Below are 24907 nucleotides of genomic sequence, written 5' to 3' on the forward strand. Positions count from 1 at the left end.
AAGCCAACTGTTTTATATATTTTGAAAAAGCTATAAAAACCTATTAAAAAATAACGAATACGTGTGCTTGTATATTGAAACTTGTGCCACCACTTCCCGATTTGTCTTATTTTCTGTGACATCAATTGTAAAAGTTTGTATTGATGACAACAGAGACGTATATAACAGTTAGTATAAACGTCCCTGATGATAATGTTCTCATTTTATAAAGCTAAAAACTGGTCATTTAAAAACAAACCATGGTGCAATCGTATTTTATTATCTCAAGTACATTGTATTGATCTTGTGTAAACCATGAAAAAGATTATTGACTTGGTCCACTCCTTCAGTTAAAGTATTTTAATTTTGTTGACTTTAATTAGTAGTTCCTAATTTTAATAATGAAAATATGCATAATTAGTTATTTGACTTATTTTAATTAATAATCTTTATTGTTAAAGGGACATTATATACAGGCCAATTTTGCGCAAATTGCACGTTAAAAAGTTTTCCCAAAACTCTTGTCAATTTTGCTGTAATGTAAATGTATTAGCTTTGCGAAAAACGAGAAAATAAAATCTTCAGTTTTTTGTATGCTTGAAATGCTTGAAGTATATCTTCTATTCTTATATGTAACGTTACATGTGAAGGACAGTCTGATGTTGAAACCTTGACATCAATTAGACATAATAAAAATCTTTGATGCATTTTGATTGTGATTAACAGATTAAGAGGTTATAAAATAGGGTTTATAAGAGGGGGGGGGGGGTCAAAGCGAGGTAACTCTAAGCTGAAGCGTGTCGTGTGCAAAGAGTTGACAACAAATTGGCGGAAGTATTTTAAATTATCAGCGAAGTCGAACGCGGTAAACATTAAAGTGTGTTTGAACGCCGGAAGAGGTAGACAAATAAAGGTAGGTAATAGTAATAAACAATCGAAATTGGGTGGACGTACTTTCGTTTTCACCCACACGTGTATTTTCGCTACTTACACTTTACAGTACACATTGGATGAGTGGCATGTTAAGAAAATCAGTGCCCAATCATTAGAGGTTTAATGTCGCCGATACTAGGCATCCATGTCCAAATTTAAACAGCTGTTCACCGGTAGCTATAAATAATGCTGCCTTATACGGCAATTAAAATCCTTATCCGGAATGTAAAGAATCTCAGGTATGTCCTACTATAGAGGACATGTAAGGCGACTAAGAGACGTCATACCGTCATGAAATAAACAAGGATTTAAATGCACACCCTTCTTCTATTAATAATAACCGTCAATATAAAAATTTAAACTTCTATTTAGTAGCTTTAAACCTGTAATCGATTTGTATCAATGCACATTGATCTGGTAAACACTGGGATATTGGGCACGGTGTTATTGTATTTTTTGTGGTATTCTCTACATAGATAAAGCAGACATACAGGTGAGTTGTATAGTAGCGTCATCAAACTAAAAAAAAAACAATACAATAACTGGCAGGCAGATTTTTCAAGGTGATTCCAGCTGAGTTAGGGAGTTGTCCATAAATTATCATAATTGTACTGTGGGAGATAGTAGCTGAAACATTTATTCCCTGTGAGACTTATACAGGTAAATACCGGTATACACCTACAGGTAATTTGTGTGTTTTATTTTTTTGGCATGTGGTGAGGTCTCTACCAAAAAAACATACATTCTTGGGATTTCTTCAGGTAATATTGAGGCTTTACTGTAATTTTGTTATGGTCGTTCATGCCATATGTACCGTAACTTATTTATGCAGGTAATGTAAGTTTATATCTAATTTACATGTGAAATAATCGTGACGATAGCTAAAGACTTCTTTACCAAACTGACAGTCTGGAATAACCATTCTCTTAGACAAGTAATGAAAATCAAATGAAGAGAGATTTGCTGTGACTTTTAGATGATAGACATACAAATGTAGATAAAATCTTATACACTGTTATTGACAAATTGTTTCTAAATCTATATTGTCTTATCATATACATGTAAGTGTTTGTACATGTATGCTTTTGTACTAAGGTTTGTGGATGAGATTCTTTATCTTATCAATGATTTTTGTATAAGGCTAGCTATGGGCAATGATGCCACAATCATTAAACTCAGATCATTGGTTCATGTAATATGAACTGGAATTTATGACGGCTAGTGTATTATGCAGTGTAATAATATTTGCTGCTAATTAAATTATTCATTTAAGGAAAAACCACGAGGGTTAGATTTCCCTCTGCTTCTAGTGGATGAATACATATCGAATTATATTTTCCTTATTTTGAAAATGAAAAATATGAATTCAATGAATGGGACTTCTATAGGCATTGTAAATTCACAAAAAACCAAGATTTCTTCAGGAAACAAACCAAGAATATCTGTATGTATGAGGTTCTTTTTGGATTCAAATAAATCAGGTGATTGATATGTACCCTGGTATCAATTTTCCTTCCCACTGAAGGATGACTGCACTCTTGATCGCAGGGTCCTATATATATGAAAATATCTTCTTCTAATCTGAAGAACTCCACCTTGTGGTGATAAGTAGCAGATCATTTGTGCAAGCTCTGCAGTTTTTCATTTCACTCCAGTTGTAAGCATGCAGATAAAAGCGAAATGCCAAAAACCGAACCAGTATTAAGAGGTCGCTATAATCAATCTTCGAATCGTTAGTTATAGGCAGACTAAATCTAATACCCTGAATAAAGATTCTGTCAGCTTTATTTTTAAATTGATTGCAAAGATTTGTTTTTCTTATTGATTTATGATTAATGATAATCAGATTTGATATTTTAATTAAGCCATTGAATAAACTCTGGTCTTTTCCTGACATAAGGTGACATAATCATCTTAAATCCCCCGAAACAGCTCCACTATAAAACCTTAGTGTAAAAAAAGTTAATTAAGTTCAATTTGATCTTCAAAGTAAAAAACACCCAGCTATGTTGATCATTTAGTGTTTATAAATAACATTTTCACGTAACATCAATTACTGGAAAGCCCAATTTTAAAACAAACAGTTAACAGTTTGGGGAAGCTGCAAAGCTTGGGGAACCAAGGGCTGACTCATGCCCACTTCGAAGAACCAGATACCTTGAGTAATGCAAGAGATTGGGGTTCTTGGATGAAACATCCTCTTTGTGTGCTGGTTTTTTTTTACTTTGAAGTCTTGATAAGGATAAAATTTGACAGTTTATAGGAGTGAGCAAACTCGGGGAAAGGCTGCACAAAGAAGGAACTGAGGGCATTCGCTTCCTTCTTTTACCAAAGAGTTTTTAGAGTGTTTCGTGGAAAGAGTCCTTAGAAAATTTTTCAATATGTTGACAGATTGGTATTATTATCCTAGGCGACCATCCTTTGATAACAGGAAAATGGCAGAACGGTGTCCAAGATGTTCAAATATGGTGTATTTTGCAGAGGAAATAAAGGCTTTGGGAAAGAAATGGCACAAACTGTGTTTCAAATGTGGTGAGTATTTAATTTGACACATGGCAGTCTTATCTGAGAGTTATTTGCAATCTCTAAGATTGAATAAGGAGAGAGAGAGAGTGATTAAGGAGAGAGAGAGAGAGAGAGAGAGAGAGAGAGAGAGAGAGAGAATATTATTACTGAAAGTTGATATCAAAATGCCCAGGTAATGTAATCATGTTATAGTACACTGTTATATGGAGTAAAGAGAGAGAGAGAGAGAGAGAGAGAGAGAGAGAGAGAGGCTACTATGTTATAATGGAAAGAATCAATATTCATACTGAAAGTTGATATCAAAATGGCTAAATAATGTAATCATGGTATAGGTCACTGATATATGGAAAAGCTAAATAGTTGTATCCATTTGAAGTTGTATATTGTTAGCTGAAGAAACAGATGCTTAAAAAAAGAACTTTTTTCTGTAGAAAACGTCTGTAAGAAAAGTTTAAAATGGGGTTTTAAAACCTCGAAAACCACAGGCCCAATCCATTAGGAAATGTCTGGCATTAGGGGAAATAAACATTTACAAACAAAAGCCTGATGGCAATATGCAATGCAAATGTAGATAAGATGGTGTCTGAATTAATTTAGTAGGACTTGGAGCTTAGTCTCTCTGTATATCTCTTGTTTTTGACAGGTGTAAACCCTGTGGTTTCTGTACACTTGCAGCAAGAAAATTAAGATTTATCATGCACACATTAAATTTCCTGCCAGAATCCACGTCAGATAGTACTATCAAACCCAAGTGTTTACAATTAATATCACTGAATATTTGGGGGTCTGTTTTTTTCAGTGTTTGCATCGCTTCTGGCATTTTTGTGTTCATGGCTGAGTAATTTTATTACGTAGTTAACACTCATTATCACTCCATTCAGTGTCTTCTTGTGGCCTTGTTTCCGCAGATTAATTAAATAAATATCAAAACTGTTAAAAAAGGCCTCCCTCTTGACTGATTTTCTTTCATCTCCTTGACACGAGTTTATCATGATCTGGAATTGGTTTACTTGCTTTCAATACCTCTAATCCTTTTTTTGTTTTATCAGGGAACTGTAACAAGCTGTTGGATAGCACTACATGCACAGAACATGACGGAGACGCATTCTGCAAGTCTTGCTACGGGAAGCTCTTCGGACCCAAGGGCTATGGATTTGCCGGAGGATCCTCCGGTTTATCTATGGACACAGGCAACCCCCATCAGCAAACCCGCAGGTGATGAATCATTCCTTGATACATAAGATACACCTGTGAGAGATTTTTATCTACAGTGATGTATATCCATCATCCTACACAGCAATTTTTTTTAAATGCATGTATCTTTTTTTATGCTTTATAACGTTTTCATAATGGTTGATCGTAATCAAAAGATAAAAAAAAAATAGTGCCTCCCCTACATCTTTGTTGCATTAGTATTCTACTATTTAATTTTTTTTGAAGGGTTTTTCAAACTAATGTTTTTTGAGATGGATTCTGTTTAAAACTGGATCAGATGGCTTCGAGCCAGAGTAGGAAATGTCAGTCTGAAGACTGACTGACAGATCAGATGTTTGTCAGCTGATTAGGAAGGTCCATGTACGTTAATTGGACTTCAAAGAAATTCCTGAAATGTTGGTCCTTTTTTCTAGAATGTTACTGTCAGAAGATATTCTAATGTACATCATGAGATGAACTACATCCTCCTCCCTTTTAAAAAAAAAAAAAGAAAGACAAAAAGAAATTGCACATGATTGTCTTAGTCATTTAGTTAATTAGACTTAGTCATTTACATGTTGTTAGAACATTGTAAAAGGTACTGTTATTTGTACAAAACAAACATAAAATATAGTTTATCATATGTTTGAAATTCGAATTGCGTGTTTCCATAAATTCCACTGAACCCCTGTGTGCATGTTATTTCAGCATGCAATAGCTCTAGATCTAATTATACAGAAATGAAGCTTATCTGTAATGTGTCTGAAATTTTCCAAAAATAACTCAGTGGCAAATAGACAGCTGTTGACAGACAAACATTTCATGAAACCTCACTTTGTGCCTTCACTGCTAGCTTACACTAAAAGCCTGCCTCCCTGCACACTCAAAGATAAGAATCTTCCATTTTACAACCATGTTGTTTACCAAACACAGTGCTTTTTTATTTCTCCCCACGCTCCAAAATAACTTGATTGTGTCCAAGATTGCAGGTAATCTTACATTATTAACAAGAACAGAATTCTTTTTGATTTTTTGTAGTAATGTTTCGCATTACTCAGAGGCTCAAGGTGCCCCCCTGATAAACCAGGGCAAACCAAAGTGGGGCGGAACTGACGGTTGCCCCAGGTGTGGAAAAGCGGTCTACTTTGCGGAAGAAGTGAGAGCCCTCGGAAAGAAGTTTCACAAACTCTGCTTAGCTTGTGGTACGATTCATTTTTTGTTGTGGAGATTTACCTTAAAATTTTTATATATGATTTTTTTGTTGTGGAGATTTACCTACAAGTTTTTATATATAATTTTTTAGCCATTACTATTATCTCTTGAAAAAAAAAGTCAAAACATGTTAAACTTATAGGTCTGAATATTTTCACACCCACCTCTTTATATACAGCTTTTCTTCTAAAGGAGGTAAATGTAGTCTAAAAATGGCCATGACTATCCAAGCCCTCTTAACTATAATTTCAAAGACTAGAGGGACAGCTTAATATGTAAATTTTAATATAAGGAAAAAAGAGACTATAGAGTATGTCCGCTTCATACACATGAACTGCTTTGAAGTGAAATTCATCATGTACAAATAAAAAAAAAGCAAACAACATGAAGTTTTCGTATTGACTGTCAAGCATTATCAATGACACGATGGAAGGAAACAAATTAAAAATGCCTACACTACAGGATTTCCTCTATGACAAATAGCTTTCACCTGTTTCCTCATCTCATTCTCTTGTTTACTGACTTTTCTCTTTTAACTACAGAGAGTTAACTGTACATGTAGCCTTACTGGCTTTATATTACATGTACTTGTACAAATATATTGTCAGTTTAATAAAAACATGATTTTTCATTGTGTTTAAAAAAAAAAGCCATAGCTGTTACACCCTTTCAAACAAATTAAGCTATTGTTATGAAGAATCATTGACAGAATTTATATTCTGAATGTCATAAACCTGTAGGCATCTTTCATTCACTACATCTTGACCTTAATGATAATTAAAATTGGTTTCTTTTGACAGCCAACTGTAACAAGCTGCTCGATAGCACCACTTGCAACGACCACAACAATGAGATTTTCTGCAAGGCCTGCTACACCAAGAACTTTGGACCCAAGGGTTACGGGTTCGCTGGGGGTGCTTCTGGTCTCTCTATGGACACAGGCCGCCGGCATGAGGTTACCACTGAGTAAGTTTTATTTAGCAGTGCTCTTTATTCAGACAATGGTTCCTTTTCAATGCCGCATGTTCAAATGATTTTGTTCTATGGAATTAGAAGTTTTTTTTTGAAATTGAAAATATGGTCAATAGTGTTAGTTTCATTGAGATCTTTTATTTTTCAAAAGCAATTTTTTTAAGTTTATTTTTTATTTGAAAATTTCATATTTTGTTCATTTAGGTGGAAAAAATTGAAAAATATAGCAATATTTAGTAGACGCATCAGGTGAAGATCTCATTAAAACATTTGCCAATAATTATTGGTAGTTTATGTACTTGGAATATTTGCTTATAAATCATTATATTCATGAGTATAAATGTTAGGCAATGTGTTTTGTTTATTTTATTTTGTTTTCATAAACATTTTATCATATTAGTAGCCAAGACAGTTGATGAATATTTCACAAATGAGAAATCAATTGAAAAATTCATACTCATGGAATATTGTTCAATGAATAACCCATAAATAATAAGAAGGGTGATTAAAGCATGTTGAGGAATATCAATATCCTGGAGATTGAAAAATGAATGTATATGGTCACTTTCATCTAAACAGTATTCTTAAAAACATGCAAATGCATATTTAATACATGTGTACAAAATTATTAATGACACTTGCAAGCAATGTAGTATAGATATTCAGTTCATACACAATTATCAGTATTATATGACATTTAATTGCTATTAAAAAGTTTGATCTTCTACGAAATTTTAAAGGTTTTTATTTCAAAAAGTAAGGCAATAAAAATTTTTAAAAATGTTAAATTTTAATGGATATATATTTTTTTCTTTTAAATTTTTTTTTTTTTTTTTAAACTAAGATTTTTGACTTTTAGAAATGTTTCTCACCTGGCCCAGGCCCAGGCTGCTCCACTGATGAATGGCAGGGGTGGATCAGGACGGTTTGGGGGTGGGGACCAGTGCCCCAGGTGTGGAAAACAGGTGTACTTTGCGGAAGAAGTCAGGGCTCTGGGAAAGAAGTACCATAAACTTTGTCTCAGATGTGGTAAGAAAAACTTGTGTATTTATGCGTGGTAAAGATGCCTTAAGAGGGCTCAATGGTTGTGGCCATTTTTAGACTGTATTGATCTTCTTTGGAAGAAGAATCATACATAAAAATGTTTGGAAAAATCCTAATTCCAAAGATACAGTATATGGATTTTTTTCTTTACTAAATGATAGACTAAAGCTACACAAATCATCATTAAAAATTTTCTTGATCTGATGGTGAATTTGTTGACTATCCAGCCTCCTTAATGATGAGGAGTTGAAAGCAAAATGGGTTTTTATAAATGGCATGCATGGTTTACCTTAAAAAATGGTGTTGTTTTATACAGTAAGAATTTAATTTAACAGCGAATTGTGTTAAAATTGGTTGTTTACAGTAAGAATTTTGATTTTATGGCAAGCTGTAATGTGTTGTTTACAGTAAGAATTTTGAATTTTACAGCAAGCTGTAACAAAGGACTTGACAGCACCAACTGCACCGACCACCATGACAATGTCTACTGCAAGAACTGCCATGGTAAACTGTTTGGACCAAAAGGATACGGCTTTGCATCTGGAGCCTCCGGACTCTCCATGGACACAGGGAACCCTAACGAAGTGACCAAACAGTAAGTGCATGGGTCTAAAGTGAATCAAATGAAAAATACTCAGATATATGGCATCTTGCCAAGTTTTAGATTAAAATTGTGTACACTATTCAATGGTATAAGGAATTTTCAGATTATGTTGTGCAGTAAATTAATTAGTTGGATTTTTTTCAAAGAAAAATTAAGGTTATATTTATACTGTTTAAGAATTTACCTACAAATTTAAAAAAATGTTTTCTTTAGAAAAGTAACATTTAAGTAAATTTTGCATTACTTTAGCATGTACCATCATATTTTTATGCAAATTGATGTTGCTAAGGTCAAAGGCCTTTATTAAAAAGATAGAAATTATTCCTATGATTTGATTATTTTCTGTAGGAATGTCTCGTGAAATGATAGAAAGTATTCCTACGATTCAATTATTGTCTGAAGGAATGTCTCGTGAAATGATAGAAAGTATTCCTATGATTCAATTACTGTCTGTAGGAATGTCTCGTCTTACGCTGTGGCTCAGGCGGCACCATTGCTGGAGCAGGACAACAGGAGGCCGGGTAACTACGGCTCCTCGGACATGTGTGGCAGATGTGGCAAAGCGGTGTTCTTTGCAGAGAAGGTCATGGGAGGAGGTGGTGTGAGTATTCTTTTGGAACAGCTCTGTGTGTGTAATCAAATTCAGTGTATGCGTACATTTTTAGGGCAAACTTATGTTTAATTTGTATCATATCTTCACTACAATGAATGTCTTCATATTGTAGATATACCACAAAGCTTGTTTTAACTGCACTGCATGTGGGAAGAAATTGGACTCCACTACAGTGACTCAGGCAGAGGGCGATATCTTCTGTAAATGTAAGTACAACTGAGGTCATTTACATACTGGAGAAAGTGCAAATGTCTGCTGTAAATGTTTGTATTGAGATCATACTTTGAAGAAAGGGCAATAACTCTCATAATGTTAACACCACTTAAGGAGGCTGATTTGGGGTGTGTTTTTTTTTGCATAAAAACTACCTTTTTTAACCATATTAATTTTCATCAACCCTAGTATATTTGTGAAGTCTTAAAAATATCAACCATCAGGTTCTTTTTAAGGACCATCTCAAAATACAGGTACCGGTATATATAGAAATTGTTATTTTCTGCACCTCGAAGTAGATTAAAAAAATACTACATAAGCAATTTTTCTCAAATTGTATTATGTGATTTGTAATATCATTGTCTACCACATATATAAAAAAAAAACTATTAAAATTCTATCTGTGTGGTTTTTAGTGGGGGTCATCTCAAAATATCCATTTTTTATTGAAATTTGTTTCATTGTTGCGGCAATAACCTTACCAATTTCTTACAGCTTGTTATGGTAAACACTTTGGACCAAAAGGTTTTGGATTTGGACAAGCTTTGCAACACACTGGTTGAGACGTTTAGACCACATTGAGAGAAAAGCAGTCCATAGACCAAATTACATTCATTTGGTGTGTGCACCTCCAGGCATGGAGCGTGGATATCTGTGTTTGTGTCGCCATGTTGTGTATCTGGTGTTGATGTCAAAATTTTCCAACTGTTGTTCAACACAGAATCTGACCTCAGACAATTTTTTTTTTAACCCAGAGGATTATGAGCTGACATTTAATCTAAAGATGCATTACCATCAATTTTTATATAATTTGATTAACATAGGTCTGAGTTTACTTGAGTACATTTTATATTATTGACAATTTTTTTTTTTTTGTGCAATTTTTCTCTTACATGTACATGAAATAGTTTTATTTATTTTAAACAGATTTTAATGCTTATTTTTAGATAGATGATTTGTTTTCTTCTAATATCTTGTTTTCTTTTAATGTTTTCATTTATTTTTACACTTGAGGACCACATATATAGGATGCAATTTTATTTTAAATCTTGTTTTATCATGGTATGTTATCCTTATAATTTTTGTTTTAAAGTCACAAGCTACATATTTCCTCTAATAAAATGAAGTAAAATGAAATTTGGATGCTCATGAAAGGATTAAAAGGCTGTTATTGCAGATAGTAGTCCTAGTTTCACATAATGACAATTAATGAAAATATATTGGGTACTTGGATGAGTGGAGATATTTATTTTAGAGTCATCTTGTGTATTAGAAGCAGATGTGTAATATAATTGAAGAGGTTGAGAATCATTGACATCCAAAATTGTATTGGCTTAATTAAAGAGGTTGGTTAATCAATTAAATATCCATCATGTCCACTAAAACATTAAATATGATTTCTAAGCCATAAATATACTTCAGTAAAGGAAAAAACCCATATGTTTTGACTATAAAATTTGTATATTGAGATTTTCTTTATGACCTTGTCCATCCAGCTCTTTTTAATACAAATTCAAATATATCCATCTCATTTTTTCCCCTGTGATTCATTCTAATGTATTTATTAGTGTTCATTCAATTTTGTGCGTTGTAGAAGATGTATAGATTGAGAACTAGTGCAATGTAAAGATCATTTTTAAAGCTTATATAAAGCTTCAGGAAATATTACATTACATAAAAAATAAAATATTACATACCTATTTATGACAGACAGCATAAATGTGTTAATTCAGGAAAACTACTGAAACAGGACAAAATCTGTAGTTATTTTGTATGCAATGTAAGTTGTTCATCAAAGTTTCTTTGTTCAAGCTTCTTAAGTGTTGTTATGACTGTTTATATCAATTTGATGTAGCCCCATCTAAATACAGAAGTGATTTCACTACTTGTACTTGTATGCCCCCCCCCCCCCCCCCCACCCCGTGTCCAGGACATCAATCATTCTACTACATGTACTATAGGGTAACCATTGGATATCTACATGCACTCTGTCAGAAAATGTATTTTTAAATTGTCTTATCTCCTGGTTTTTTTTCTCATACCTGGGTGTAGGAAAAGGATGTTGGTTTTTTTTTTACTCTCTTGTATTTCTTTTTAATCAGAAGGGAAAGTGGTCCATAGGGACAAGATGTAATATTTTATTTTTTTTTTAAATCAAATTTTCCACCATGTTTGGAATTACAGTCATTTCTCAGTGTATTTTGGTGTTGTAAACGAATATCTTATGTACTGCATGTTCAGTTTTGTAAAAGTCATAAAAAGTGGACCATAGATTTTTGTTTAAAGCAAGAACAAAAAAAAACTTATAAAGAGAGAAATGTATTGCCAGTTTGTTCAATAAATAGCATTGCTTTCATTCTCTTTACAAAGCGTTAGTCTTATTTTCATTTCCATGTGCTTTCAAGGTTCAAGATAGTACCATATTTTGTTTGGCAGGTCCAAATATGCCAAAAAAGCCAAATTATCAAAAATCTTCTTTACTCCCACACTTGTGAGGAAAAAACTGATTGCATGGTAATATAGATGTCCATTAAGCCCTCTACATTAACCATGAAATTCATGGCCCCTGGGTCAGGGGTTCAGGCTCTTGGGTGGGGCTGATATAGCCATATAGTAAAAATGTATTTACTCTTAGAAATTCATCCTCTCTACTCCCATATACATTTGAGAAAAACTAAATGCATGGCAATGATGGCCATGAAGTTCTCAATCTAAATTGTGAAATTCATGACTCCTGGGTTGGGGATTTAAGCTCTAGGGCGGGGCCAATATAGCCATATAGTGAAAATGTATTAAATCTTAGAAAATCTTCTTTACTCCCACATATGTGTTAAAGAAAATTGAATGCATGATTATGATGTCCACAAACTCCTCGACCTAAATGATGAAACCCGTGGTCAGGGGCTCAGGCCATAAGATTTGTAGATCAGGAAGCCATCTACCAAAATTATAAATTTCATGTCACCTGAAGTAGGGGTTCTGACTCTAGGGAGGGGGGGGGGGGCAAAATAACCATGTAGTGTTAATTTAATGTTTAGAAAATCGTCTTTTTTACTTCTACTAATACTGAATAATAACTGATCACATATAAAGAAAGAAAATACAGCAATCTATCAAAATTTAAAATTTCATGTCTCCCAATGTAGGAATTTGAATCTAGGGCGGGGCCAAACACTCATATAGTGTATATGGTAGGGGTTTTTAATGCATGATGAGGCCAAAATGGTCATTCATTTAGTGTTACTAATGTATATACCGTAATGTTTAAACAATGTATACTGACACAGAATAAAATCTGACTGCATATTTAGAAAAAAAAACATTAAGATGCCATCTGTAATAATTCTTAATGTCACGTACATGTACATGTAAGGCTTATACTTTAAGGGTGAAAAAAAGGTGGAACAGAAAAAGTGAGTAACACTTTATAGCTGTTTTTTTCCGTTGAAATGCATACAGGGAGAATTTCAATTTGCCCCTTGGGATGGGAGATGGGAGGTTGTTTTAAATAAAACATGTTTACTAGCCACCTTGTTTTAGTCTATTTATGAAAACATATACACATTAAACCTATCTTGATAGTTAACAAATACAGGAAATTATTTCGATCAGAGTCTTGCACCTTTTCAATATCAGGCCTTGCACTCTATTATGATCTTTTAAGTTTTTCGCTAGTTTTTAGGTTTCTTCGTCCATGTTTTAAAGATTTTGAGCAGGGAGGTGCATGATCATCATTACAATATTATAAGATTTTTACTCCAGAATGAAACTTGATTGAATGCATATATGAGAGTCATCGACAATTTTGTGTATGGGCTATGGTACTCGGGTGACCGTAAAGACCCATTGGCCTCTTGACTTTTTACTTATGTGTTGCAAACCTTTATTATTCAATTCAAAAACAAATATTTTGAGAAAATTATTATAAAACCTCATGACAATTGATTACGCTAATTTGACGTTATGTATGGGCGTCTTTTGACGTCATAAGCGTAATGTTACGTATCGTACAGTATCGTGCGCGACGAGGGTTGTTTGTTGCGATGAGCTTGCGGTTACTCCGGATCACTGGGCGTTAGTCCTGCTCAAATTTGTCAGCCTACCAAGCACCAGGATTGATCTAATGATGTCAATGACTGGAAAATTTTCACGTAAATAAATGGTATTCTAGTTTACTTAATGGTGAAATTCGATGGTTTATCTTTTTCTCAATGGAGTAAAAGTAAATGTCTCAATAATTTCTGAACAGCCTTCGTAAAAATTATGATTTAATATTAAATTAAATCTAAATTCAGGATATCTTGGGACAGACTATAAACAATAAAATGCTTTCTTGGTGACTCATGCGGGATATGAAGGTGGCGACATTGCAGAAAAAATTCATAACCAGCGTTAGAATCATCAAAGAAAGCATTTTTTTTTTATATATCCACATCTTTCTTTTAACAAACTAATGATTTGATCGTAAAAAGTAAGAAAAACTAGTGGGTATTACTTATTTTTCATTATTATTTTTAAAAACAAGTCCCCCCCCTTGGTTTGTAAAATGGGTCAAATTCAATAAATTAAGTAGTATGATGTTTGCTAGTCTAAATGCCATATCGGGGTATTCAGGTTAAGACAAAATCTTTTTTAAAATTTTATTTTGAAAATCCGAAAAATAGGCTAGGATTAATACTTTAGTAGGGTTTAGCTATGATAATAAATGATTACAATCAATAATTTATAATTAAGAAATAATTTTAAACAATTTAAGATTTAGTATTGAGGAAAAACCATCTCAATACATTTTAACACCGTGCGACTTTACATGATATCGTACACAAAGTGAAGAGTTTTTGCCATGGGATATTGAGGTCAGGTGCTCGTTCATGGGAAAGTACTCGTACCTCTTACGTTATTTCCTTACAAAGAACGTGGGGGAATAAGCCGAGGCATAAACCCACCTAAGTTCATCTGAAAAACCTACAATTTTTTTTTCTTACAAATACATGTACTACTTTTGTTACATTTATTAAGCATATGTAATCATTTGCATTCAGTATTGCCAAAACCTTCAAAAATTGACTTTAAGGTGGCTCTATACACCACTTTTTGATGACGCAGTACGCAAAAAAGTAAATCTGGAAACATGCATTTCCGGTACTGGCTGATTTAAACTGAGGTGAATTGTATGGGAACCGCTATTTTGAAAAAATTGTTAAATGGATAGATTTAATTTGATACTTGGAAAATTCATTACTTACAAGTAATGTGGTATGTGACACCTTCACGTTGTGTGGTATTATTTATCGAAATAAACAATAAAATCAAGTATAAATTTTTAAAGAGTTTCTTTAGCATCATCGATATGTTACACCGTAGCGCAGTGGGTTAGTGGGTTCACTACAAACCAGTAGGTCATGAGTTCGATTCCCGTTGAGAACAATGAATTTTTTAACTTTCCAAAAATTTCTAAAACGTATTTTTTTGGTTGAATACCGTGAAAGAAAATTCTAAACAGGTGAAAATATTTCAATTATAATATACTTTAATGCACATTAATATCGACACCTAACGGGGATGAGAGGGTTGATTTGAATTTCTCTCAGGTTGGGATACATAAATCCTATTAGCCTAGTCAATTTTCCCCTTTATTTATTTGACTTAGATTTGCACTAAAGCGAATATATTCACTTATACAGGGCAAAGTCTATAATGAAATATGCATGTATTTATCATTCCAACATTATATTTAGGAAATTTTCTTCAACTCAGAAATGAAAAGTCCCCAAGGTGTTTGGGCCTTGGGACTTAGGAACGATAACCCTTACATGAGGAACTTTCATACCAAATACAATTTAAAATATTTTTTGTGTTTATTTGCAATTGTTTTCATTCAATTTTTTATTTCACATTTATTAAAATACATTTTCTTATAACATCAAGCAACTTTTTCAGATGATTTGTCAACAGAGTAAGAAAATATGAAAAAATATGTTTTGGGGAAATACTAAAAAAAATTGCAATAATAACATTTTTGAATGTTAAGAAGTGTTATATTTTTTTTATGTGTCCGAAGGAAATATCCATCATATGACAAAATAATTTCTCTCAATTTGTTGATAGCTGGCTTTTTAAAAAATATTTTACAAAAACACGAAAAAACATTAAAAAATTCTTTAAAAATACCTATAGTATCCCTATCGTCATTTTAATATTTGATAAGTATATGTTTTGTGGTCTTCTATTGAAAATTGGAATAAACTGTGGGTGTATAGAGCCACCTTAAATCTAATTGATATTAAGACATTAAAATATGTATCTGCTAATTGAGCAACAAAATGCTAATGAAATCGGATATTCAGACTATAGTTTTTTATAGAGTGGTTCATCATACCATTTTTTAAAGAACGTATACTGATAAAACATGTAAATGTCTATCTTTTTCAATTTTCAAAAAAATGGTACCAAGACCCACTCTATGTAAAAATGCAAGTTTTCTTCCCTCAATTTTCAAGATGATCATCAAATGGCAAAGACCGAATTATGCTTGCGCAATACTACACTGAGTATGTTATTTCAATAGAGTAAAATAAGTTAGTCCTTGGTGTAGCGGTTAGCGAGGAGGTCCAGGAACATAAGTATGCAGAAGCAGGTGTTTGTGTTGTAAATTTTTTTATGTCTTTGTTTGAATTCGAAAAACTCATTTGACGTAAAGAAAGCAAAAATTGCGTTATTATGAATTAAACACATGCACTTAATCATTTTATAGTTTTTAGCTCACCTGAGCCAAATGCCCAAGTGAGCTTTTCTGATCACAATTTGTCCGTTGTCTGTCGTCGTCGTCGTTGTAAACTTTTCACATTTTCATCTTCTTCTCAAGAACCACTGGGCAGATTTCAACCAAATTTGGCACAAAGCACCACTAGGTGAAGGGGATTCAAGTTTGTTCAAATGAAGCGCCACGCCCTCTTTAAAGGGGAGGTAATTGAGAATTATTGAAAATTTGTTGGTAATTTTCAAAAATCTTCTCAAAAACTATTCGGCCTGAAAAGCTTAAATTTGTGTGGAGGCATCCTCAGGTAGTGTAGATTCAAGCTTGTTCAAATCATGGTCCCCAGGGGTAGGGTGGGGCCACAAGAGGGGGATCAAGTTTTACATAGGAATATATAGAGAAAATCTTTAAAAATTAAAATGGGAGTATCCTCAGATAGTGTAGATTCAAGTTTGTTCAAATCATGGTCCCCGGGGGTAGGGTGGTGCCACAATTAGGGGATAAATTTTTATACAGGAATATATAGAGAAAATCTTTTAAAAAAATTCTTTTAAAAACTATTTGGCCAAGAAAGCTCAAATTGGCGTTTAACCATCCTCAGATAATGTAGATTCAAGTTTGTTCAAATCATGGTCCCTGGGGGTAGGGCAGGGCCACAATGGGGGATAAATTTTTATATATAGAGAAAATCTTTAAAAATCTTCTTTTTAAAGACTATTTGGCCAGAAAAGCTTAAACTTGTGTAGAGGCATCCTCGGGTAGTGTAAATTCAAGTTTGCAAAATCACAGTCCCTAGTGCTAGGGCGGGGCCGTGATGGCGGTTTGAATTTTTACATAGGAATATATAGAGAAAATATTCTGAGAAAGTTTTCGGTCCAAAATCAGTCCTTAGTGTGAAAGCACAGGTTATGCAGATTTAAGTTTGATGAAACCATGATTCCCTAGAGAAAAGTCGGGCCACGAAATGGGGGGGGGGGTATATAGGAATATAGAAAAATCTTCTTACAGGTACAACAACAAAAGGGGCTTTGTATTTACACAAAAAAAGAGGCAGATTTTCAATTTTTTTAGCAAGATCTACTGTACTTAGTTGTCAAGATATTTTGATACTGTAATGCTACATGTAATTTGATCAGAATTAAGGCAATTGTTGCTCAGGTGAGCGATGTGGCCCCTGGGCCTCTTGTTTAGTTAACTGCTTAATAAGGTACAATAATCTTTAGTATATTATTTTTTTAAAATAAACATGTTACTTTGTTGAGGGGGTACAAATTATAGACTTTAAGACGAACGACTGGAATTATTCTATTTACACGCACATAATAAATTCTCCGGAGAAATGTAAGCACAGGAATAAAAATATTTGAAGTTAATACACATATTATTCTAAACGCGTGATTGTCATTTGAAACATTCTAGTAATAGGGTTGTGGCCACTTGTGGGCATATGCCTCGGCTTATTCCCCCAGGTTCTTTTTAACATTGTATTAGCGGCCATCGACCTAGCTGTATCAAACCGAATATGAAGACGGTTTCCTATAATGAAAAACTATTAAAATGGCCACGCCATTGTGCACATTTTCATTTCGTTATGTTTGAGATGGCTGCATCTTAAATTTCAAATTCTTAATTTTAATTCTAAATTAATAATTGGAAAATGAAAATTCCATTTTGATTTTGATTACTGAACGTAAAACCTAGGCCTGATAATGATATCTGTAAGGCTCGGATTGTGATTATGGACAACAGAAACCCTTTCAATTCAATTGAAGTATTTTGCAGGAATGAATTTTTATCAAGTTTGTTAAAAGGAGGATTCACAATGTATTGGATTAAAAAACCAAAAGAGCATACAATATAGCTTGAAGAGAATTATGCAAGATTTGCACATTGATACCCGTGTAATCAGTGGTGAAACTGCACCCCACTCGGCCGAACTTTATGTATTCATGTCACATCTTAAATCCGCTTTGAACGAATTTCACAGACATTTTTTTCCATCGATAATATCTGCAAGAAAAAAACTGCACTTTAAATTGGTGGATAAAAGTCAATATCCTCATAACTTTATTAAAAAAGTTCATGGAAAAGGAATCTAGACGCATAGTTCAAGTTCGTCGTTTTTCTGTTTTTAATACTACATGTATTTACTTTTTTGAACTAAACACGCACTTACTGGCAATGGTGATGCACATGTATACAGAACATATTGTAAACCGTTATCAATTAAAATTCGGTCACTCGTATTCTGGCATTTGAAAGAATAAAAAGATACATTCATACATGTACATCCATCGTTTGGTACCCAGAAAACGAGAAAATTAAGGCGTTTGTTTTAAGAAAGCATATACTTATTCCTCCCACACTATAGATTACGGGGCTTGTTCTTAGTATTTTGATAACTTTTTTCTTGGTCAACTTTGGGTGCAGTTTGATATCGTCTCCTACCTTAGACGTTTGTGCATCTCATGAAACGATTTATTGATAATTTAGCAATATTCTGGCTGAAAAGGTCCATTTGAGAATTTCAAAGAATTTACCCACAAATCCTGAAAGGTTCAAAGAAAATCATCTTTATTATGTAAGAGAGATTAAAAAAAAGATAAACAAAAATATTAGTAGATATACACAAAGTAAAAGTTAACACATATCCAATCTTATTTCTTCCCACGGATGCGGAATTCAGAATGATTGAGTATAAAAGGCCTTGAAATTGAGATTGCAATGAATTCATTCTTTGGGGGGTGAGAATTCAAGGCTTTGTTGGAGATAAAGATGAATTTGCTTTTCCTCACCCTGCTCGCAGCAATGTCGGTATGTACAATTTTCTCTGTTTGTTTACACCCATTTCTTAAGCACGAGATAGATCTGTATGTTAAAGAGATCATTTTAATGTTATATCACATATTTAAAGGGACTTGGACACGATTTGAGATAAAAAAAAATCTTATTTTTATTTTTTATGTATAAAATGGTTTACTGGTGCATTTTAAATGATTGACCAAAATATTAATTGTTAAAGTCAATTTACACGTACAGAGGTAGGAATTGATAGTTATATAAACAAAGCTCGAGTCTTATATATAGTTGTTTACAAAAAATGTAATGTAGAGAATTACCATTTTTTAGACAAAATGACATGTAAAAAACAATTTAAACCAATTCAATATCTTCTTAAATACTATTATCAACCAAAGAAAGTTACATATGATTGAAATTTACAAATCCTAATTCGTCCGAACAAATAATTTATATGTCCGAATAAATAGCTTATTCGTCCGAACAAATAACTTATTCGTCCGAACAAATCCTTATTCGTCCGAACAAATAACTTATTCGTCCGAACAAATAACTTATTCGTCCGAACAAATAAGAAAGAACAGCAAAAGCATGCAGAAAAGGTCAACAAACGTATTTTGCCCTCAAAATAAGTGAACACCTCAATCCCGCAACTCCTTCCAAGCTTTACAAACGGATTGTTCTTCCAAGTGTTCTGTACGGTAGTGAGCTATGGTGTGACCTTAAACAGAAGGACAACCGCGCTTTGGATGTATTTCAGCACTTCATATGTAAACACGCCATGAATCTTCCAAAACATACAAGATCAGATATGTGCGAGTCAATTTTTGGACTTTTACCAATAGCCTCCGAAATCGACAAACGTAAATTACAGTTCTTTGGCCGTCTCTGTTTAATGGACACAAAATGCCTCACGAAAAAGATCTTTCTTCATCGCCTTTTTTCACACCTCGATTCTCCAAACTGCAAACACTACGGCTTTATTCCCGACGTAATTCACCTTCTTGATAAATATAATCTGTTAGAACATCTGAACTCGTATCTACAAAATGGATTGTTTCTAAATAAACTTGAATGGAAAAAGACTGTTAACTCAGCTGTGTTTTACCACTTTACAACTTCCAGATCAAACCGCATGCTCCGAGACAACGACTTTACTCAATTTAGACATATAACTGGAAACAGCAGACCAGACTGGAAATGGAAAATTCCTAGCGACGTTCAGGAATTTACTCTATGTAAATTTATTGTTAAACTTTGGACTCTCCAAGACCTTCCCCCGCACATCTGCAGTATATGTCAAAAATTGTTTATAAATATTTTTGAACATGTTTCTACTTCTTGTGATGGAACTTATTTATTTAGAGAAGCTTGGTGGCAAACTGTTATAGAAAATTTCGACATTAACTTATCTGCTGACCTATGTGGACTAAGTAATAACGACCTCTATTTGTTTCTTTTAGGCGCAAGGTCACTCCCAGGCCTTTCATTTACAGATATTTCTTATAGTTTGCACCTTCTTAATTTCCGCCTAATTAGGGATGCAGCAGCATGTTATTATAGAATGTCACGTGTAACATCCTGTCCATACACATAAATGTCACAGGATTACAGTGTTATATAAATAATAATACTTTATATTTTGGAATTGCCTTATAGAGTGTGTACACCTGTAAACTTGTTGGTAATTACGTATTATATGTACTGGATCTCTGCCTTATAGTAGACCTATATTAGCCGTTTTCTCTACAATTGCCTATATGTTTGTATTCTTGTAAATATGTTATGATAATCTCCTTTGGGAGGAAATAAAGAAAGAAAGACGCCGCCGTAGCATAAACATTGAAAATGGAAAAATAAGATTTGAAAATTTTAAGTCAAATCGTGTCCAAGTGTTTAAAATTCATAGATCGTTACTTTGAATGATCTAATTAAACAAAATCGCTTACGTTTATAGCCGATTTTGAGCTATTCTAGTAATGGATATGACGATTTTGCTCAATTAATTATTGATGCTTATTTGTGTATTATTTTTTTTTACACTGTTCAAATCTGATTTTATTATGACTACTGCATGTCAAATGAATTATAAATATATAGAGCCATTTTAATAACAAGACCTTTCGGTAGGACGTATCTACATGTATTTATTTCTTGCGTCAAACAAGTTAAAATCACACTGTTTTCGAGTGGATATGCATAGTCCTAGCCCAAAAACTAGACAATCTTGTCGATTTCAAAGAGCCATGTCCGAGTGACCAACAATGAAATAGACAGGCCTCGGTCACAATTATGCTGTTTGAAAAACTACCCAAAGTCCAATCTCTTGTTAAAATGTTTCTTATATACACGATGTACGTATGCCCACTTTGGAGTTACTCGTAGTGAATGAGACAAAAAAAGTGTTTTTGACAAAATCCACGTGTTATTGACAGCGTTCTTATTTGGAGACTGCTTGTCATTAACAAACTTTGATACAGTATTAGTTACGTTGTAATCTAAGTTATAATGTTGAAAATATAAAACAACAAATACCAAGAGTATTTAGCTAACCTGAACCGAAGGTTATTTAAAGTGAGTTTTTCTAATCACATGTTGTCCTTCGTCTGTCTGTAAACTGCATAATTTTTACTTCTTCTTTAGAACCACTGGGTCAACTTTAATTAAACTTGGTACAAAGCATTCTTATTGGAAGGGGATTCTAAATTGTAAATAAAGGGCTAAACCGTTTTGAAATTGAGATAATCACGAAAAAATTAAAGTAGGATATATGTCTTCAGAAATCTTTTTCTCAAGAACCACTGCATCAGAACACCAAAGGCACGAAATAAGGTTCAAAGTTCAACATAAAGTTTGAAAGGGAAAATATTTGTTAAAAACTTCTTCTCAAGAACTTCATACCTACAATTTTTTATTACTATGCAAGCATTCTAAGATAGTGTTAGTTTTAAAATTCATGGACCAATACTTGGGCCCCAAGGTGGGGTCAACGTTCAACATATAAGTAAACATAAAACATGTTTAAAATCGTACTATTAAGAACCACTACACCAGAAAATAATGATAATATTTACACTAAAGCTTGTATATATAGTGAAGATTTTAATTTTTTAAACCGTGATTCCTGAACCAATGCAGGGGCTACAAGAGGGACTCAAAATTCAACATAGAAATAAGTACCGGTATAGGGAAAATATTCAAAAATTTTCTTTTAAGGAACGACAGTGCTGCAATTGGTGATATTACTATGTATCCTTATATATTGTAGATTTTTAATTCTTTATACCGTGACCCCCAGGTCAATACTGGGGCCCCAATAGAGGTTCAAAGTTTAACATAGAAATATATCGGGGAATGTTTAAAAATCTTTTACCAAAGAACTTCAATTTGTTACTAGATTAATTTGTAAGCATTTTAGGATCATGTAAATTCTAAATTACGTAAATCATAATTCCTGCACCAATACTGGCGCAACAAGATGGGTTCATAGTTCAACTTATTAGTATTTAGGAGAATTGTTTAGGATATTCTTCTCATAGAATACAATGCCAATTTAGTTATATTACTATGCAAGCATCATATTATACCTTCATATCCTCATATCAAAGTCAAAGTGACTTTTTTTTACTCTTTATATTCATTTATAGTTTATTTTACAATTTTGTTATCTTTGATGCGTTTAGGCCTAGGATAATAAGACTGGACAGTTGATGCATCTTTGATCTAAGGTTATGATGTTAAAAAAGTAGGATTCTTTTCATATATTGTTTAATGTTTTGTTAAATCTTGGAATTTTTGTGAGTTCAACAATATCTTTAAAGGGGCATGGTTATAAGCGGGTAACAGAGCTAACAATTCTTTGCTATGTAAACAAAACTTTTGTTTACATTTTAAATGTTGAAGTGAAAATTCCAGTATTAGATCTAAAGTGAATGTGTTAAACGTTAAAAACTGTTTATTTATGCTTAAAATGAATATGAAGATAGACAAATTAGCTTGAAAAGGATGGATTTTTTACTTGTATTTTGAACATTTTGAACCTATGTAAACAAAAACAGGGCACGCGCCTTGTTTAATTGACAGATAATTATGAGCCCTGTATCTTGCTTATATTACTACGACTGACTCTCAAATTTCATTTGATTGTTAGAAATGCATTTCAAAAGCACTGTAAATAATAAAATTAAAGAGTAATTTATTCAGAAATTTCGAAACAGAACAATACAAGAACTGTTGTTCAGGTGAACAATGTGGCCCATGGGCCCCTTGTTTGAATAGCGTCATTGTGAGTTTTAAATCCTTTTAACCGCCTCTTATAATGTATATGACGCTTAAATACAACGAAAAAAATAAAGAAAGTAAGTTCTTATTTATCTGTAGGTAATTTTTAATTTTTGGTACCGATTGGTATCTTCTTAAAAATGTTCCTCTCTACAAAACTAGAAAAAGGTAAATTCACATCATGTTGATAAACCAATAATATTTACATTCTACTGTGTTTTTCCATTAAATTCTGTGATCTTCAAATCTTCAAATGCCTCTAAATGCAACAAGTAGTCAAAGGTCAAATTGACGAGTTTTATTATGACGTCACAAACGTTGAACTGCAACGTCACAAGCGAAAATCAAAGTTCACGCTTGTGGCTGTTACTGTGGCTCTTCCATTATTATTAACTTATATTATTAACTTAAATTATTAACTAATATTAACTTACCCTTAGGATAAGATAGGAATTTTAAGGTATGAATCACATTTGCAGACAAGGCAAGAAGTTAAAAAATGTAAATATAAGGATTAAATCATGATTTTTTGAAGTAAACACTCTCATAACTGCAGCGGTGTGTGCATACAAATTTTCATAACGCGCTAACGCGCGTTACTCAATTTGTATACACACACCGCTGCAGTTATGAGAGTGTATACTTCAAAAAATCATGATTCAATGCTATAGTAAGGTTATTTTTTGGCATGTAAAATGCCAATATTATAATTAACAATAATTTTTTTTACCGTTAATATATGTTTATATTTACATGTACGTTAGTATACTTTTCATCCCGTTCCTTCTAATGTAACACCAATTGATTTCATTAATTTAATTTTTTTTTACAGATATTTGGCAGGGAATTAAAAATAAATATGAGGTTTAAAAGATCACAAAATTTCTTTTTATTCTCTAAACCTATATACTTTTTCAGCTTGTTTCAGCAACATTATGTCATAACACCTGCCTGAGAGAAAAGGATCTCGATACAGCCTTCACCGAACTCAACCACTTCATTTTAAAAGAATCTAGTAGTGGAATCATCTACCATTCAAAGGAGCCCGTTCATCCTGCAGGTTCGAAATGCCATCCATTGTCTAAACTGAAAGATTCTCATTCTTTTCGATACATTCGGGATCTTTCCAACTGCCCCTGGAACTACCATTATTCAAACGTGCCATCACGTTTTCCAAGGTATATTTTACATGCCACTTTAAAGCATTGTAGTGGAAAACCGAAAAATAGAAATAAATGTATTTCTTTTCGTGGAAAGAAATCAAAGAAGATAAAATTTCAGAAATCTGGAGAGTGTCGAGCAATCTCCGTGAAACTGAACGTGTTCTATCGTAATGAGACAGACACGTGTTTTTATCCTCGTCAGGAGACTGTTGATTTGGGGTTTACATGTGTGATTAAACAGTAACAATTAAGTTTTAATTTTAGAATTAAGGCAAAGAGTCTCTGTCCAAGATACGAACAAGTAAAATTGCTTGATTTTAAATAGCTAGAATAGCCAAAATTCTTATGTGTAAAAAATATATATTGTTTTTTGTAATTGGAAGTTGCTTGATCAGTAACTCTTTATTAAAAGATGCATGTTTTGCACCCGTATTGTAAAATGTATACTTATAGATGATGTTCTCAACTTTACATCAATATTACGAGTTTGTTCCTTTTTGTTTTAGTAAAACTGGATGAGAAAAATTAAGTATTAAAAGAAATGTAAATATGTAAATATTACTACAATAGGAATATTTTAAACGTTATAATATCAATAAATGTTATAAATTACGAGC

General features: G+C 33.0%; 1 protein-coding gene across 5 annotated transcripts; it reads left to right on the plus strand.

The window, feature by feature from the left end:
• The first annotated feature begins 757 nt into the window (after nt 1-757).
• Nucleotides 758-11651, plus strand: LOC105332628 (muscle LIM protein Mlp84B). Of its 5 annotated transcripts, none has more exons than XM_034477073.2 (10): nt 758-892; nt 3304-3444; nt 4488-4653; nt 5671-5834; nt 6645-6810; nt 7676-7845; nt 8290-8455; nt 8921-9065; nt 9190-9283; nt 9786-11651. In XM_034477073.2, the coding sequence occupies exons 2-10, from the start codon at nt 3348-3350 to the stop codon at nt 9851-9853; spliced, it is 1236 nt and encodes a 411-aa protein (XP_034332964.1). In that variant the 5' UTR covers nt 758-892; nt 3304-3347; the 3' UTR covers nt 9854-11651. The 5 variants fall into 5 exon arrangements, with proteins under 5 accessions (XP_034332964.1, XP_019924620.1, XP_034332943.1 ...); XM_020069061.3 differs by having other exon boundaries at nt 3323-3444; XM_034477052.2 differs by lacking the exon at nt 758-892 and adding an exon at nt 1084-1151 and having other exon boundaries at nt 3323-3444.
• The last annotated feature ends 13256 nt before the right edge of the window (nt 11652-24907 follow it).

Source organism: Magallana gigas, chromosome 5 (genome assembly GCF_963853765.1).
Source record: "Magallana gigas chromosome 5, xbMagGiga1.1, whole genome shotgun sequence".
NCBI lineage: Eukaryota > Metazoa > Mollusca > Bivalvia > Ostreida > Ostreidae > Magallana > Magallana gigas.